This window comes from Pteronotus mesoamericanus, unplaced genomic scaffold (genome assembly GCF_021234165.1).
Source record: "Pteronotus mesoamericanus isolate MK-2021 breed Mesoamerican mustached bat unplaced genomic scaffold, CSHL_Meso_final contig_33, whole genome shotgun sequence".
NCBI lineage: Eukaryota > Metazoa > Chordata > Mammalia > Chiroptera > Mormoopidae > Pteronotus > Pteronotus mesoamericanus.
In genome coordinates, this window is record NW_026555135.1 from 4,676,322 (window position 1) to 4,695,698 (window position 19,377).

Consider the following 19,377-nt stretch of genomic DNA (forward strand, 5'->3'; position numbering starts at 1 on the left):
TTTGCACTATTCGTGGGAATGCAGACTGGTGCAGCCACTGTGGAAAGCAATATGGAGATGCCTCAAAAAATTAAAAATGGAACTGCCTTATGACCCAGCGATTCCATTTCTAGGAATATATCCAAATAAACCTGAAAACAGTAATTGGAGAGAATATAACCTTAACCCTATGTTCACTGCAGCATTATTTACAATCTCCAAGATATGGAAGAAGCCCACGTGTCCATCAGCAGATGAGTGGATAAAACAACTATGGGACTCAGCCATAAAAAGAAGAAAATTTTACCTTTTGCAACAGCATGGATGGACCTGGAGAACATTATGCTAATTGAAATAAGCCAGTCAGAGAAAGACAAATACCATATGATTTCACTCATATGTGGACTCTAATGACCAAACTGAATTAACAAGCAAAATAGACAGACTCAGAGAGGGAGAGCAGGCTGACGGCTCTGAGGGTGAGGGGTGGTTAGTGGGTGGAGGGATCAAGCAAAAAAAAAAAAAGGATTTGAGGACATACGCAACAGTTTGATAATTGTTGGTTGGAGGGGAGTATAAGAGGGAGAAATGGTAACAGAAAAATACAATTAAAATATAAATTTTAAAAAGATATAGAAGATTCTAACAATCTGATTAACAAACTAATCTAATTAACAATTATAAAACACTGCACTCGATGACTATGGAATGTACATTCTTTTTAGTCGAAATGCAATATTTACCAAAAATGATGATGTACTGAGTCACACAAGTAGTTTTAATAAATTTCTAAGAATTGAAATCTTAAGAGTATATTTGTACTACATTGCAATTATAGCAGAAATCCATAAGAAGAAGAAAACTAGAAAATTCCACATTTGGAAATTAGACACCATTATTTTAAAACATTTTATTTTACAGTTTACATTAACTATTACATTCGTTTCAGTACAGCACAGTGCTTAGACATTTCTATAACTTCAGTGACCACACAGATAAGTCTAGTACCCCCATGGCAGCATACTTAGTTATTACAATACTATTGACTATTTTCCCTGCTTTGTACTTCACATCCCTGGGACTACTGTGTAACTGTCCATTTGTATTTCTTAATCCTTTCACCTTTTTCATTCAACTCCCCAACCCTCTCCCATCAGGCAACTATCAGTTTGTCCTCTGTATCTATGAGTCTGTGTGTTTTGTTTATTTATTTTATTTTTTAGAGTCCACATATAAATGAAAACATATGCTATTTGTATTTTTCTGACTTATTTCACTTAGCATGATATCCTTTAGCTCCATCCATTTGGCATAAATGGTAACATATTCTTTATTATGGCCAAATAATATCACATCTTCTTTATCCAATTGTTTATTAGTGGGCACTTGGATTGCTTCCACATCTTGGCTATTGCAAGTAATGCTGCAGTGAACACAGGGATGCATATACCTTTTTGAATTAGTGTTTTGTATTTCTTCTGATAAATACCCAGAAGAGGAATTGCTGATTTATACGGTAGCTCAATTTTTAATTTTATGAGGAACCTCCATACATAAACACCATATATTTTAAAACCCATGAGTCAAAGAAAAATAAGCACAATGGGAATGAGACAAAAGTTTGAACTACTTGATGATGTACAAGTAGTTACACGAACTTGGCGTTTATGTTGCAAATATCGGATTATCCAAGAAAGATGTTTTGAACAAACGCTCTGTGACTGCGAGGATGGTAAACGGCCCGAATACTGAATAAAAGGCGGCATGTTAACCAGAATCATTACCACAACCACCGCCCCCGGATCTACGGGTCCTTTACCTTTGACTCCACCAGCCACGGTAGCAAGGTCCACACTGCAAATTCAATCGCGTTTACGTCAAAGTCAATCAACAGCTGCCCTGCCAGACCTCTTCTCGGATGTCCCAACCCACATATCCGACAGCCTACTGCGATTTCCACTTGCATTTCTCACAGGCACCTCGAATTTCATTTGTCCAAAACCCAATCCTTGATCTTCCCTCCAAGACCCACTTCCCCGCCAGTACCTCCCACGCCAGGAAAGGGCCAAAGGGCACCACTGCTCACCCACCTGCCTGATCAAAAACTGGGGCGTGCCTGTCAGGATGCAGGCACCAGAACAAGACTCGGCCTCCCGCCATCAACCCCCAGAAACCGCGCAGAATGCATTCAACACCTATTTCCAGACGTTGAACAACACGCCGCGTTGGGCTGAGGGCACGGAGCCGAGCCTTCACACCTGCGAGGACTTCAGGACAAGCCGGCCCGCAGGCCAGCCCTGGGTCTGCGGGCCTTGGGGACGTTGCCCCCCGGGCGACCCGCACCGGCGGAAGCCCTTCGGGCTCAGCTTCCCCCAGGAGCCCTGCAGGTAAGGGCCACTCCGGGTTCAGCTGACCTAGTGAGCTGACTGGCCCAAGGGCCCTGGCTTTGGCTGCCAACCGGTAATATTCATAAAGCTCCTGTTGCGGGAGATGCTTCGGCGGGAAGCCCGGAGCTGGACGCGTTACTTACGGGGACTCCACAGCCCGAGCCCAAATCTGGATTTCGCACTGGCGCAGACCAGCGTCTCTCAAGATGGAGGCCGGGCTCCAGGACGCGCCTGAAGGGGTGGGGCGGGCGTGGCTGGGCGTGGCAGGGGCGTGGCCTCTGGTGCGCCCCCAGGTTCCCGGGGACAGAATTCAAAACCCAACGCCAACCACGGCATGAAGCGGTACTTTTGAACTGCGCCTTTTAGGGTATGCCTTCTGTTTTGGTTCGTATGAAAATAACTGTAAAATTAGTTCTTGTTCATCATTAAATTCAGGAGTTACTTTTTGTAGCCTGGTTGTTCACAGATTACCTCTCTTAGCATTTTTTCTGTTTTTTTCCCTAACCTGCTTCAAACAATGGGTTTGTTTTAGCTTCGTTTAATCATTGATTCCTCAGTTTCTCTAGCTCTGACCTCAACTCTGAGCTCTAGACCCTTATATCCAGCTGCCTGGGATCTTAACAGATGGTTGAGCGCAGACACAACCTTGTAGGGTGTGCTGGGCAGAATTCTAAGATGGCACCTTGATTTCACCCTAATAAGAGGCTGGGCAGAAAAATCAAGCCATGCTATGCTCAGAGCTCTGACATATTGAAACTCTGAGATAATTTATGTTATTTTAGGCCATAATATTTGTGGTAATTCATGTGCCAGTAGAAAACTAACACACAGGATATAGATATGTTCAGTACTAATATAAAATTAGACAAGCAACAATTGCCTATGAGTAGAGTTTCAGAATTCTCTTGCCTCCATTGTGCTGCAGACATTAAAAGGCATGGAAATGTGCTGTTAAGCTGCCTAAGCATGAAGGATGTTCCATGATCTGAGTGGATGTCTAGATATCCCAGCAGTAAAGTCATCCCTATGAGGCTCAAATTAAGTGTTGGAAAGTTCACAGGTCCACCAATGCTTCTTTTTTAACATCCAACTAATCAACAACTCTAAGATTGCAGAGGGGCAATCGGCTAACCTCAGGCCTCGTCAGACTAACCAGTTTACCACTGCAATTTCAAAGTGAGGAGGTACAGTCTTTGGATTCTCATCACTTTCATACCACCATCTAACTTTCCTTCTGTCTTACACATAACAAATCCAACTGTACTTGTTATTTCAGTAACTGCATGGAGGATCTCCTGTACTTTTGTGTTTTTTCCCCCACAAAACAGTATTGGGAGGGCACCAATCTTAATACATTGGCTCCTTGACCTAAAAGCCATAACCACATAGCATTAGGACCGTCAGCTCACTTAGTTACCTTCTTCACGTGAAGGTGGGGTTGGGGAGCATGACAGTTAACTTCATGTGTCAGTTTGACTGGGCCATGGGATGCCCAGTTTCTGGTGAAACATTATTTCTAGGTGTGTTTGTAGGATGTTTCCAGAAGAGATTGGCATTTAATTTGGTCAACTGAGTAAAGCAGATGGTCCTCTCTGATGTGGGTGAGCATCACCCAGTTACTTGGGGGCCTGAAAAGAACAAAAAGGTGAAGGAAGGTTGCTTTCTGCCTGACTATTGAGCTGGGACATTGAACTTCCGCCCTTGGAGATCCTGGTTCTTAAACATCAAACTTTGACTGAAATCTACACCACTGGCTCTCTGGCTGTCAGACTTCCAAATTATACCACTGGCTTTACTGGGCCCCCGACTTTCAGACACAGATCATGGGACTTCTCCAGCTCCATAATTGCTTGAGCCCATACCTTATATAAACATTTTGGCCCATTTCTCTTAATTTATATCTAAAATGAAAGTGTTAAAGAATATACATTGACATATGTAAGGGTAAAGGGGCATTTTATCTGCACCTAACCTCAAATGGTATGAGAAGAAAAATATGTATTTTATAATTTTTTCTTAAGTTTCCTTAAGTTTGAGATTATTTTAAAATAAAAAAAAAACAGGAAATAAAGAAAGGAAGAGAGGGAAGGAAGGAAGAGAGAAAGGCATATACTCCAAGTAGGGTATTTTCATGTCCTTTTATTGAAGGAAATAAAACTTGTGCTGCAGAGGCAGTGATACCTCAGAGCATGACAGGGTAGCCAATGGGGCTGACATGATAAGCCACAATGCTGGCCAGGGGTCCTACCACAGTGGAAAGACCAAAAAACACAAAGATAGCAGGAGGTAGCAAACATCCCAAACACCCAGTGCAAGAATTTCCATTTGCAGAGAGCTAGGCCATGCATTGTGAAAACAGGGTCCCCTCATAATTGGCAGATATCATCTCAAGCCACCAAATCCATCCAAAGCTAACATGTAGTCTCAGATTTGGAGATCCTTCCCTTTGACCCAAAGAGTCTGGCCATCAGAAGATCTGTTAATCTTTTAGCTCCTTACCTCAAACTGAGAAAGAGACTGTTTTTAAAATATCACATAGATATAGCTGGACAGGTCCTGGTGTCCAGCCTTGTTCTAAAAGCAGCTAAATTTTTTTTTTCCTGACTTTTCACGTTTTCACCCAGTATATGCCGTAGGAAATTTCTCAATGTTCTAAACAAGGACAGAATGGGGGTAGCAGCCTAGGGGATGCAGGGAGTCAAAAGCTGCTACATAGCCAAGACCATTTCACAAGAAATAGCATGGGGAGCACTACTAGGTCAAGGTCCTCCCAAACAGCTGCTAGAAGTACACACAAAGAAAAGCATGGTAGCTCTCTCTCCCATATCAGGATCAGTTGTGCCATAGTGGTTCAGGAAATTGAGGCATTTCATGTCCCTGACAGATTACCAACCACCATGTCATTCCTCAAGCTGTTCCAATTTTCAAGTACAATAAGGTGTTTAGGCAGTTCAGTCATAGAAAATCAAGCATTAAAGAAACTTCAACCAATTACAAACTGATAATGTTATAAAGCCAAAAATTTATATAGCCAAAACCTGATTGGCTGGGGTTTTGGGGAGGTGGTATGTGGGTACAATTTTGCTACATAGAAATAGGAGTCCAAGAGTTTATTCATATAAGCCCTGATCACAAACCACCTTCACATCCACAAATTAGGAGGAAATTCCTTATTTAGATGGCCATCATCTGATTAGTCAGTTTCAGTTCTCTTCAATGCTGGGCACATGGTTTTCAAAGATCAAAGTCTTGACAGCACTAGACCAGGAAATGGGAGGAGCAAGGCAAGGAAGAGAGAGCATTAGGGGCTGGAATTTCTGAAATGAGCATTAATTTCACAGAAGGCTTGGCACAATGAGGCTGGGGTGAGCGTGGTTTTAGTGATTGTTCTTGGTTGCCTCTTTTGCCGCAGCAATGAGTGGAGTGAGGCTGGAGAGGGGCTTGGCAATCTTCAGGAACTGATGCTAGAAAAGAAAAAAAAAAAGCAAAATACACATTACTATTTACCATTCTTCCTCAGCAACCATTATTACAAGATGTTAAGGGCATCATTTTTTGCATAAGATGCTACCTGTAGAGTTTCAGATCATCCCCAAATTAAGAGACATCTGGCCAGTGTGGCTCAGTTGGTTGAGCATTGTCCATGGACTGAAGGGCCACGGGTTGGATTCCTAGTCAGGGCACATGCCTAGGTTGTGGGTTCAGTCCCAGTTGAGACATGTACAAGAGGCAACTGATCAGTTTCTTTCTCACATTGATGTTTCTCTCCCACTATCTCTCCCTCCCTTCCCCTCTCTAAAATCAATGAGCATGTCTTTGCATCATGAGGTTTAAAAAAGAAAACAAACCATGCAGGAAAACTGTTTGGCAGCATTTACCTTCAACTAAACACTATCCATCCTATATCCCAGCAATTTCACTCGTAGGTATATTTTCAAGAGAAAGGATTTTGTGTATCCACCAAAAGATAACACAGCAGAATGTTCATAGCAGCTTTACTTATAATAGTCATAACTAAAAAGAACCCAAGTGTCCAAGAGAAGAATGAATAATGTTATAGTCATAAAATACTACAGAAAATTACACAGAAATAAAAGTAATAAATAACTGATACACTGACAATAAGATGAATCCCACAAACATTATGTTGAGTGAAAGAACCCAGATACAAGAAAGAGTTCATATTATATTAGGTAAGACTAAACCAGTGATAATTAGAATAATAATTACTTCTGGGGGAAGGTACTGACTAATCATGACTCAATGATATATAGCAATACTGCACTTCGGGAGCATTAATCTCATAATTCGTTGTGCTATCCTTGAATTCAGTTAGGCTAATTAATTCAGTAAAAACTTGGTAAATAGCCTGGTCCTTTCCCAAATCATTTTCACTGGACTGTACTTTAGGCCATACCCACAACTATTACAGAAGACCACTGTGGAGAAAATATATGAAAACTGCGTCTATACTTTCAGTAAAACTGTTATAAAAAAATAATTCTTTATGTAACTCAAAGCTTCCTAACTAAAAATGATTTTTCTTATACTTAAGTAACAAAAAGTCTTTGTGTTTTAAAGATGGGGATGCTTCTTCCATTTGATAAGAAATACAGGAACTAACTTCCAGCCAAGATGGAAGCACAGGTAGATATACTTTGTCTCCTTGCACAACCAAAAGAAGGACAACAAACTTAAAAACAAAAAACAACCAGAACTGCCAGAAAATCGAACGTATGTAAGTCCAACAACCAACAAGTTAAAGAAAAAACACTCATACAGACTGGTAGGAGGGGCAGAGATGGGCCGCCTGGGAGGAGAGGATGCATGGCAAGGCAGCCGCTGGAGGACCAGGCAAGGGGTTGGCTGGTAGACCTGATGGTCCCACATTTGCATGCAGATAAACTGGGAGGAACAACTAGGGGGTGAGATAGACCATGCAACCCAGGGTTCCAGAGCAGGAAAAGAAAGCCTCAAAACCTCTGGATGTAAAAAACCTGTGGAGATTGTGGCAGCAGAAGAAACTCCGAGCCTCACAGGAGAGTTCGTTGGAGAGACCCACAGGGTCCTAGAATATACGCTAACCCACTCATCCAGGAATTAGCACAAGAAGGACCCAACTTGTTTGTGCCTAGCAAGGGAAGTGACTGAAAGCCAGCTGAGAGTCAAGCAAGTGGCATTGTTCCCTCTCTGACCCCTACCCCACACACACAACGTCACAACCCAGCAACATGAGTTGCCCTGCACGGGCCAATACCTAAGGCTCTGCCCCTTACCTTACAACATAACAGGTGCACCAAGACAAAGAAATATGGCCCAAATGAAAGAACAGATCAAAACTCCAGAAAAAAACACAATTAAGTGATGAAGAGATAGCCATCCTATCAGATGGAACGTTCAAAACACTGGTAGTCAGGATGCTCACAGATATGGTTGAGTATGGTCGCAAAATAGAGGAAAAAGTGAAGGCTATGCAAAGTGAAATAAAGAAAAATGTACAGGGAACAAGCAGTGAAGGGAAGGAAACCAGGACTCAAATCAATGATTTGGAGCAGAAGGAAAAAATAAACATTCAACTGAAAACAGAATGAAAAAACAAGAATTCAAAAAAAAAATGAGGAGAGGCTTAGGAACCTCCGGTACAACTTTAAATGTTCCAACATTCGAATCATAGGGGTGCCAGAAGGAAAAGAGGAAGAGCAAGAAATTGAAAATTTATTTGAAAAAATAATGAAGGAGAACCTCCCCAATCTGGCCAAGGAAACAGACTTCCAGGAAGTCCAGGAAGCTCAGGGAGTCCCAAAGAAGTTGAAAATAAGGAAGCACACACAAAGGCACATCATAATTACATTACCCAAGATGAAAGATAAAGAGAGAATCTTAAAAGCTGCAAAAGCAAAGGAGACAGTTACCTACAAAGGAGTTCCCATAAGACTATCAGCTGATTTCTCAAAAGGAACGTAAAAGGCAAGGAGGACCTGGAAAGAAGTACTCAAAGTCATGAAAGCCAAGGACCTATATCCAAGAACCTACATCTAAGATTACTCTATCCAGCCAAGCTATCATTTAGAATGGAAGGGCAGATAAAGTGCTTCCCAGATAAGGTCAAGTTAAACGAGTTCATCATCACCAAGCCCTTATTACATGAAATGTTAAGGGGACTTATCTAAGAAAAAAAGGAAGATCAAAACTATGAACAGTAAAATGACAACAAACTCACAACTATCAACAGCTGAACCTAAAAAAAACAAAAACAAACTAAGCAAACAACTAGAACAGGAACAGAATCATAGAAATGGAGATCACATGGAGGGTTATCAGCGGGGCAGGGGAAGGGAGAGAAGGGGGGAAAAGGTACAGGGAATAAGAAGTATAAATTTTAGGTACAAAATAGAAAATAGGGATGTCAAGAATAGTATAGGAAATGGAGAAGCCAAAGAACTTATATGTATGACCCACGGACATGAACTAAGGAGGAGAACGCTGGTGGAAGCAGGGGTCCAGGGTGGAGGGAATAAAAGGGAGGGAAAAAAAATGGGACAACTGTAATAGCATAATGAACAAAATATACTTAAAAAAATACAACTATTACATTTCCTTTTCTGTCCTGAATACGAGGAAACTAAGAACCGAATTTGATGTTTAAACAAAACTATTTAACTCCAATTATTCGCATATTTGATTTTGTTGCCATTCTTATAAGTCCTTTATAATCATGTTGTATATTTGTATAGACACACACAGGCAGACATAAATATATATTCTTTGCTAGAAGTTGCTTCAACTTCCTTTTGGACAGAGAAAGGACATAAAGAGGTACTGAGAACAAGAAGTTACTATTACTATGAAAGGAATAGAAGATCTCGTTAAATCATGCAGATATGAATTCTGACATAACACCCTATGTACTTCTACCCACATTATGTGTTTGCACAGAAGAAATAAATGTGAGGCTTTCATTTCAGATTCTGAAAGTCATGGTTTTGAATATTTACAATGTATAGTACCAAGTTGAAGAGCCAATGTCCTCAGATCACGTATTTCTATAACCCTCCAAGTTGGGAAAGCAGCATGATCAAATACCCAGCTGGGAGGTTTCACTTTCCTTCTCTATATAATGAATTAAGTAGACCTAATAAACCCTAAGTCCCTTCCAGTTTTAACACTCTTTGAGCCAAAAGGGTAGTGGCCAAGAACACACAAACTTAAAAGTCTGAAAAACATAGGTTGAAATTCGGGATTCACTGTTTATTGGTTATATAATCATAGAAAAGTCACTCAACACTTGAATCCTTAGTTTTCTCACAAGTAAAAATGGGAATAACAGAAGCTAGAACTCTCAGGGTTGTTATAAAGTGTGGTAATGATTCAATATAATGCATTTATTATTAGTTATTATATCAGGAAGAAAACTCAAGGTGGCACTAATCTTTCAATAACTATAATTTGGTACCTAATTAATATCTTCACCAATCACAGGCTTAACATAGTACTTGAACATTTCCCAATGGAGAAGCCAAAGAATTTATATGTATGGAGAAGCCTTATATAGAGAAGTCTAGTGTTTCCAGAACAAACCTCATATGAAAGGCAAAGGGATCCTATTTGTACTGACTATTGTAAGGGGTTTTTAGAGACTACTTGATTACACTTGGCAGAACCAAGATCTCTTATCTAATAGACCAGTGTTCTTTAATCAGAAACCCCATTAAAAAGAAATGCTAAATATGTTCCAGAAGGTAACATTTCAATGAAAGTAAATATTTTAAGCAATCCCAGTCAATTCAACAAATTTTTTCTCAGATACCTCTTCTGAATTAGGTCGTAGGTATAAGAGGAGACACAGAGATTAATAAAATGGAGGTTATAATCTAGTAGGAAAAACAGAGATGTCCATAACTAACTTAAAGGCAGGGCAGTGTGGTAGGTCCTGCTCTTCCCTGCCCTGCTTAGTTGCTCTTGGTCCTCATAATACAACAATAACTGACTGTGCACGCCTACAGATTAATCACTATCATAAAGTTGCAAGTAATACTTATTATTAAATTGCCATAGGCAATGTAGTAAAATATAGTAGTAATAAAAAAAATTATATCTGAAACATAAATGTTAAATACAAATATCGTGACCTGCTAACGGTAGTTTTTGCAACCATATGAAATAATTATGCTGTATATTAAGGATTAAACAGGCAGTAGTATGAAAGGCTTGGTACACCCCTGACTTCAGGCTTCCCAAGCCTGACAGAATACCACTGCCACCATCTGAGAGGGTTTCCAATAAAGAAACTGGGGAGACTTGAAAGGCTGCACTCTTAACTATCCCCCAAACTTATATCCTCTGATATCCTTTACTGAAAATGCATCTTTTGAGCTTATCTTTCAGTAAAATGTAACTTTTGTAATATTTGCATGTCAGAGCTTCTTTTCCCCAACACTCAAACTCTGCTAGATTACATCAGGCAGAATAAAATAAGTGCTAAAGAAAGATACAGACAAAGTTCAATAGGAGCTCAGAAAGTAGATTTTTAAGCAGAACCTAGGAGAATGGAGAATTTTAATAGGCTGAAGAAGAGCCTAAGGGAATAACATGAGCAAAAGCCTGGGATGAAGAAGGTTAGGGACATAGAAATATAGGTTGAGTGTGGAATGGGGCAGAAGAGAAGCCTGGTTCTATAACCAGCACCTCTCACAGACAAAAATGAAGCAAAAAGGCTCGGTTTAGTGATTTCAAGAATCAGGTGCTTCTCTGCATAGGGACAGTTACCTGTAGCAATTCTTTAGCAGAACCTCTCTTCTCCACATCCATCTCAAGACAGCGGTTCAGAAAGTCTCGGAAGATAGCTGACAGCTTCTCTGGATTCTGAAGTTCCGGAGTCCCATTGGTGGCAATGAGGTACAAGGCCTGGCAACACAAACGGAGAATCACCTTAGGTTCCAAGAAAGAGGTTCTCTCTTGGTCCCAGACATGCCCTCTAGAAATATGATCAGCTGCTTTATGCCTCGAGACACAAAGAGGCGGCTTTGGTATGATGGAAAGAATATGACCTAAGGATCAGGTTTCACATTTAAAAGCCCTATGACCACATGCAAGCCAGTGAACTTCCACCTTCCTCATCTGTAAAATGGAGATGATAATAGTGCTTATCCCTCATGTCTGTAAAAATAATATAAGATTGTATATTGGAAAGCACTTGGTAAATCCATGAAATGTGTTACAGACCTGAAGGTTTATTATTCTTGATTACAGATCTATAGGGTTTATTACTCACTTAGCCTGATGAGTTAAACATCTGCCCATTTGCTGGAGGAAATTATTACTGGTGCCTTCAGTAATAATTTCTCAGACATCTAAGAACTGATCTCTTTCAGCAGGAAAGGAATACGAAAAGGAAACGTTCTATAAAGCAGCAACCTGTGTCACTGTTGTCTTTCTTGTCCCCTAACATGAAGCATCTCCTGGGAAAGGTAAAACAACAAAATGAAACAACAACAAAAAACAGAGTAATACTAAACCTTTCAAGCACTCAACACTTTAATTCACAAAGTGCTTACAAAGCACTACCTCATTTAATGATCACAATATCTCTGGATAATACTGGGTTGGCCAAAAAGTTCATTTGTTTTTCTCAGTAACATGGCTCTAGTAGCATTTAACTGTCTTTAACTTCATTTGAAACAGTTTTGTTAGACTGTATTGTGACAGCTGTCACATCAGCATGCATTTTATCAACAGAGACAAGAGGGAAGGGGGGGGCAGGGAAAAGGAAGGGAAGGGGAAAGTCAAGGAACATATAGCAAGGACTCATGGACAAAACCAAAGGGGAAGAGCTGAGGGAGGGTAGGAGGGAGGGGGCAAGGGAAAGTGGTGGGAGGGAGGCAGAGACAAATGTATTTGAAAAAATAAATTAAAATAAAATTTTAAAAAATCAGAATTGGTGGATATTTGTGTAGCCTCTTTAATACTGAAGTTGGAAGAAAATATTCAACATTTTCAGCATATTATGCTTTATTATTTCAAGAAAGGTAAAAATGCAACTGAAATGCAAAAAAAGATTTGTGCAATGTATGGAGAAAGTGCTGTGACTGACTGAATGTATCAAAAGTGGTCTGCAAGTTTCATGCTGGAGATTTCTCGCTGGAAGATGCTCCACCCGTCACCAGTTGAAGTTGATAGCAATCAAATCAAGATACTGAGAACAATCAACATTATGCCACATGGGAGATAGCTGACATACTCAAAATATTCAAATCAATTAAGTTACTGGTGAAAATGAAAATGTCTTTTATTTTACAGAAAAAACAAAACAGACTTTTTGGCCAACCCAATAGGTATGACAAGAATTATTATCCCCATTTCACAGATAAAATCCAGAAACATAAAAAGATAGGCCTGGGATGGTGCTATTCATATGAGTTCAAGTCCTCTGACTCATATCCCAGTCTTATTTCCATCCCATCCTACCGATCATCATTTTCAAGGTCATCCTGAGGTATACAAGATGAGTGGTATGTGGATTCAGAGGGCAAAACTGGGACCAAAAGGGTGGCCTCAATTTGATATACTGAAGCACTTTCCAATAAGAGATATCCAGTTAAGATTAGATGGCCACCTATCAGTGACAACACACAGGGAATTCCTGCACTGGATGGGAGATTGGAATAAAAGGAAAAATAAAACGAATCAAAATGACTTCCACATTTACCCATGGCCAAAATGACCAACCGTCTTGCACCTATATTCATATACATTGCTTTCCCTTTCCTATTACAATGAATAAATTGTCTTTACATTAATCCAATGCTCTTTAATTCAGTACTCAATTCAACCCATCTTATCTACTTAAGAACATCACTGCTACAGATGTCAACTTCTCTTTTGTAGATGACCATTTTCCTCCTCTCCATTAGGTCATTCCCACCAGCACACAAACATGCTATAATGTTACCTTTAGAAAAACAAAAACAAACCCTCCCTCACCTCCACTTCAACATAACATTGAATTTCTCTGTTCCCATAATAGGACAACCCCTTAAAAAACAATTGCTTATACATGGCATCTCTACTTCTTATTTTTCCACTCCTATCAGTTTTATTCTAATTAGGCTTTCACTCCCATCACCCTACTAATTAACTGATCATCAAGTCATCAGTAACCTCAACATTGGCAAATCTAATGTTTATTTCTCAGCCTCATCACATGCAACCTATCAATCATATGTGATACATCTCCCTTGAAACACTTAGTTCTCTTGGTCTCCAGGACACATATTTCTTAGTTCTCCTATTAGAAAGGCAACTCCTTGGTCTACGTTGCTAGTTTCTCCAACTTCAAACATAAGAGTAACTCAGGGCTCAGTACTCAAACCTCACTCCCTAGGTGCATGATCTCATCAATCATCTAGTTCTGATTTTGAAATAAGCCACCTATATACTACCTACTAATAAATTTATATAGTCCCGACCTCTCACCCTTGAACTCTGTACTTACATGCCAACTCTATTCAATATCTCCACTTGGACGTCTAATAAACACTTCAAATTAACACATTCAAAACCAACTGTCTGCTCTTCAACCTTCTCAGTAAATGTCAACTCAATTTCTTCTGCAAACAAGACCCAAAATATTACAGTCATTGATTCCTCATTCTCTTATATCCAATTCATCTTGTCAGCTAAATATTCAAGATATTTCCTGAGTCCAACCACTCTTTAATTCTACTTCTACAAATAGAGTGCAAGCCACCACTTTTGACTGAATGACCACCACAGTATTTCACAGTTTATTTTCCACAAAAGCAGCTAAAACAATCTTTTACAACATAAATCAGATCATGTTACACCTCAGTTCAAAATCCTCCATTGGCTCCCAATCTCATGCAGAATAAAAGTCAAGTTTACGCAATGGCCAGAAGGTCTTACTTGATCTGGCTCCCAGACAAGTTCTATGACCTTGTCTACCATTTTCCACTCTGCTTACTCACTTCTGGGACACTGGCCTCCTTGGTTCCCTCTGTGTACAACAAGCATGTTCTCAAATCAAGTCTTCTGTATACCTGGTTCCTGGGAAACTCTTGGGTTAGATTAACCGCCTGGCTTCCTCCTTTATTTCTTCATATTTCTGCTCAAATAATTTATGAGAGGACTCCCTTCTCTGCTCTAAATAAAAGCACACTTCTCCCTCTTTCTCCCATTACTCTTTTGAACTCCTTACTCTGCTTTTTTTCACAGCATTTACCTTCTGTTACTATATATTTATTTGTTTTTTTAATCATTAGAACAGTTTCTTACACATGATAGAAACTCAGTCGTTGAATGCTGCAGTAAATTAATGACTACTAATATCTCTTTTCTTTGAGCATTTATACTTTAAATTCAACAGTGCCTGATTTTATCCAGAAAAGAGAGATCCAGGTTGAAAGCCATAGAAAATAGCCTGAGTCCCATTTCCTGGGACTAAAGAAAACAACCCAAACATCTTGAAATGGAAGTAGTGCCACTCACTCTCAGAGGGTTTTCATTGAGGTATGGGGGCTCCCCTTCAATCATTTCGATGGCCATGATGCCCAGGGACCAGATGTCAACCTTGGGCCCATAGGCTTTCCGTGTCACAACCTCTGGTGCCATCCAGTACGGGGTTCCCACCATGGTGCTCCGTTTGCTCTGCTCTGGGGTGATCTGGGCACAGAATCCAAAATCAGCTAGAAAAAGAAAAGCAAAGACAGAAAGGACTTATATTTAGGGCACCCCTTCATGAGTATTGACTATATGCCTACCCCTAGGTGTCAAGCAAGCTCTTTCGCACTCACACATGCTGCAATCCCTGTCTCTCCAAAGCTGGAATCACATAATTGCCACCTTCATATCTAGCACCTAACCTGTTCCCTGTTCAGTCTTGAAGAGAAGTAGGAGGAATGTAACAAACATCATCTCTACCTCTTTTACTCATCCTCAAGCCAGAATGACTAGGCATTAATGTCCAAGCTGCCTGTTTTAGCCTTGATTACTTGCCCTAATCCTTCTTTCTTCTTAACAATGATTCTCATATCCCAAAATCTGGCAACTAGGTCCTTGCTTTATTCCCTAGGCATGAATGAGTCCCAGATTTAAACTCTAATCACCTGCTTTTATCAGCTCCTCACCCTGTGCCCAGAACAGAAACTGCTAACAGTCTTCCCATAAGCTGCCCATCCACTCATGACACAACCTGTCTGTCTGGCTGGACTGTCTGTCTGGACTGCTGGTCCTTAACACTTCTGAACACAATTTTCTACCTGCGGTTCATTTAGATTTCATTGCAATTATATGTTCATTTAAATTATGAGGCCTTTGATAGGAATATCTTCTTATTCATTTTTTATTCCCAGAGGGTCTGGGATATAATAGACATTTAATAAAAGTTTGCTGAATGAATGACTGCATGACAAAAATTACATCAAACTCATTTTTGTAATTACGTATTTCTTGTTTCATTCATTAGACTGAGAATGACTTAAAGACAGACAAAAGTATCCTCTGTGCCCATAAGAAGACCTAGCACAGAGTGGACATTCAGTAAATTTTTTTTGGCTAAATTTATAAATGAATGAAAAAAAGGACACCCTATATAGTGCTGAATAATATAAAGATCCTGTATAGCCCAGGAAATAAATATTAAAATAAATATATTCTCTAGTGAGTCCTGTAGCTACTATTACAGGAATACCATCCCACAGAAGACAGGGTCCCACATGGAAAAGAAGTATTATCACTCCTACTCACTCAGCTTGACAGATCCATCCATTCCCAACAGGATGTTGTCACTCTTGATATCTCTGTGAATAACCTGGTTGGAATGCAGAAACTCCAAAGCCTGCAGGCACTATTAAAGTGGTGTGGACAGAGGGAGAAAGAAATGACATATAATACTAAGACTTACAGAAAATCAACCAATCCATCCTCCTAATTCTATAATAAAGAAAGTGAGGCCCCAATAAGTAAAAGGACCTGCTCCAAATCAGTGACACAGACAGGTCTAGACTCTAGTCTTCTGTCTCCTGGCTAAGCATTCTTTTAATATTCCATGCTGCCTTATATCTTTCTTGTAATATTCCTTATTTATTATACATTACTATAATATACATAATAATAGTTTTCTTTCAGTACATGAGTTCCTCCAATATATTTTGGAGTTTTTTACAGAGCATTAGATAATTGGCAAAGAATCTGAGGCCCCCAGAAAACTACTGAGGAAGAATAGAAAGGATTTTGTAATGATGAAACTGAAGGAAAGTGACAAATAAGAGTTACATTTAGGAAACTGGGCATCTGGAACTGATATTAGAAGCAGTGAAGTTAGGAGGGTAACATTATTTTGGTGATGAGATAATTTATACTGTTTTGGGTATGCTGAATTTTATACATCTATAAACATTTGTAGACAAATGTCCAATAAGCAACTAAAACATATGAGTCTTAAGTTCTACAGAGAGGTCTGGACTTGAGATAAATATTTATGGGTCATTTGTGAAGAGGTGATTATTTTTTTAAGTGATAGAAATGGTTGGAACTGGTAAATGTTATAGAATATAAGAGGAGAGAGAAAAGAACCTTGGAAAACACCTATACTTAACAGGCAGAATGAGTAACATAGAGACTGAATGGAACAATGAATGTGCCTACTTCTGCCACTAGTTGATGGACAAAATCATTCTAAATAAATCACTTACTCTCTCTGGGCTAGTGTTTCCTCATCTCTAAAATAAGGGGATCAGAAAAGATAACCTCAGTTTGGCTACTAAATCTACTACCTTAAGTCCAGAAATCAAAGCTAAAATTTTAGAAGATTTTATCAAATGAAAAACAATAAAGATACAAACCAATTGGAAAATTCTTTTAAATACTATTTTAATGTTCTCAAATAAATACTTTATTTGTAAAAACATACTAATGGCTAAATTAAAAACAAACCAGTATCCAGAATTAGCTATTCCCTATAAGAGTTGTTTCCCTTAGGAGGCTGAAGACCCTGGCATCTAGATGTCAAAAATTATGATCATAAAAGGAGGATTTCAAAAAATTAGAACCCTCATCCACTTCTAGCAGAAATATAAAATGATACAGCTACTCTGGAAAACTGTGTGGCCATTCTTCAAAATGTTAAGCCTAGAAGTTCTACTCTTAGGACTATATACCCAAGAGAAATCAAAACATACATTCAACCAAAAACTTGTTCATGAATGTTCAGAGCATTATTCATAATAGTTAAAAAGTGGTAATGACCCATATGTCCATCAATTGATGAACAGATAAATAAATGGAATCTAATTTGCTAATAAAAGGATAAAATACTGCTATATTCTATAACATAAATGAACCTTCAAACCATTATTCTAAGTGGAAGAAGCCAGTCACAAATAAGCAAATACTGTATGATTGCATTTATATGAAATCTCCAAAACAAGCAAATCTATAGACAGAAAATAGATTAGTGGTTACATAAGGCTGAGAGGGTCAGGAAGGGGGGTGAATGGAAAATGACTGCAAATGGGTATGGAGGTTCTTTTTGGGTTGATAAAATTAATTACAGTGATAGTTGTTGCAGAAGTCAATATACTAAAAACAATAAAATTATGTAATTTAATTAGATGAATCAAAATTCGAAGTATGGTTTCTACTGAATGCATATTGCTCTCATACCGTCATAAAGTCAAAACGTTGTAAGTGGATCCATCGTAAGTCAGGGACCGTCTGTACATTTTATCAATGAATTACATAGTGTGTGAATTATATCTCAATAAAGCTATTCTTTTTTAATTTTTTCCATCACCATTTATCCCCCTCTATACTCTTCTCCCTCCACCCACCCATCCTTTTCCCAACACTGTTGTACATGTCCATGAGTTCCTTCTCTTTCTTTTTCTTTTTTTTGCCTCGAGCCTTCCATCCTTCCAATCCCCTCCCCCAGAGCTGTCAGCCTGCTTTATATGAGTCTGTCTCTATTTTGAATGTCAGTTCAGTTTGCTTATTAGATTCCATGTATGAGTGAAATCATGTGGCGTTTTGTCTTTCTCTGACTGACTTATTTCTCTTAGCATAATATTCTCCAGGTCCATCCATGCTGTTGCAAAGAGTAAAATTTTCTTCTTTTTTATGGCCAAGTAGTATTCCATTGCATAAATGTACCATAGCTGTTTTATCAATAGAGCTATATTTAAAAAGAGGGATGATCTCTATTAGAACTCAAGGATAACAGTAATGCCACCTATGTATGTAACAATTAAAAATTCTTCCAAGTGCTTTTTGATCCATATGGCATCCCTAAGTTATACACAGTGTGAATCTCCATTTTAAAAATAAACAATTTGAGGCAAATTTATTTCCTCATGTACACAGGCATGTATTTTTAATCAGTGAAAGTGGGTTCCTAGGGTGAATGAAAAACAGCTTAGATATTATAACAGCTTGTGGTTTCCAAAGGACCACAGCATATAAACAGATATACAATACAGTATATTTATGGTATTAAAATTTAACGGGGACAATGTGATTAGAGAAAAATGTCTTCAAAGGCTCTTTAGGGTGGGGGTGCAGAGATAATGAAAAGAAAGCTGAGTAACCCTGCATTAGCAGTACAGAAAAGAAGTCAGATCTCCTAAGAATCCCTGTGTTAATTCCATTAACCTATTATGCTTGTATTAGATTAAAGAGTTTTTAATGCAAAGGTATTCATATTTTCTAGGACAGTACTGATGTCACATGATTTTATATTCTAATCAATATTTAATATTGATTAAATTTACAACTACATAAATTCATCTGTATGCTTCCAGGTGTTGCATCATCAAATCCCAATCATATTTGCTAGACTCATCCCCATAAAACTCTGAACCTAATATAATATTCTACTCTCTCCTTCCCCAATTCCAAAACTTTTCACTGGGCTGCTGAAATGTAACATCCAATATCCTCAATTTCTCCAAATATTCCCTTCATCTTCTTGCTTTCATGAAAATGTGGTTATCCTCTGAGT

The 19,377-nt window shown here is 38.9% G+C and overlaps 2 protein-coding genes across 4 annotated transcripts in view; both read right to left on the minus strand.

Moving 5' to 3' along the window:
• The window catches only part of LOC129072690 (glycerophosphodiester phosphodiesterase domain-containing protein 4-like), a 108,755-nt gene extending 106,810 nt beyond the window's left edge, over positions 1 to 1,945 (minus strand). The window contains 1 exon segment of the mRNA XM_054576187.1: positions 1,799 to 1,945. Coding sequence (XP_054432162.1) covers positions 1,799 to 1,945 — 147 coding nt within the window.
• A 2,540-nt stretch (positions 1,946 to 4,485) lies between these two features.
• The window catches only part of PAK1 (p21 (RAC1) activated kinase 1), a 142,082-nt gene continuing 127,190 nt past the window's right edge, over positions 4,486 to 19,377 (minus strand). For all 3 annotated transcript variants that reach the window (XM_054576310.1, XM_054576311.1, XM_054576309.1), the window contains exons 12-15: positions 16,128 to 16,227; positions 14,871 to 15,067; positions 11,133 to 11,270; positions 4,486 to 5,830 (exon numbers count right to left, since the gene is read on the minus strand). In XM_054576310.1, coding sequence (XP_054432285.1) covers positions 5,744 to 5,830; positions 11,133 to 11,270; positions 14,871 to 15,067; positions 16,128 to 16,227 — 522 coding nt within the window. In that variant the 3' untranslated portion in view covers positions 4,486 to 5,743. The remainder of the gene's footprint in view (positions 5,831 to 11,132; positions 11,271 to 14,870; positions 15,068 to 16,127; positions 16,228 to 19,377) is intronic.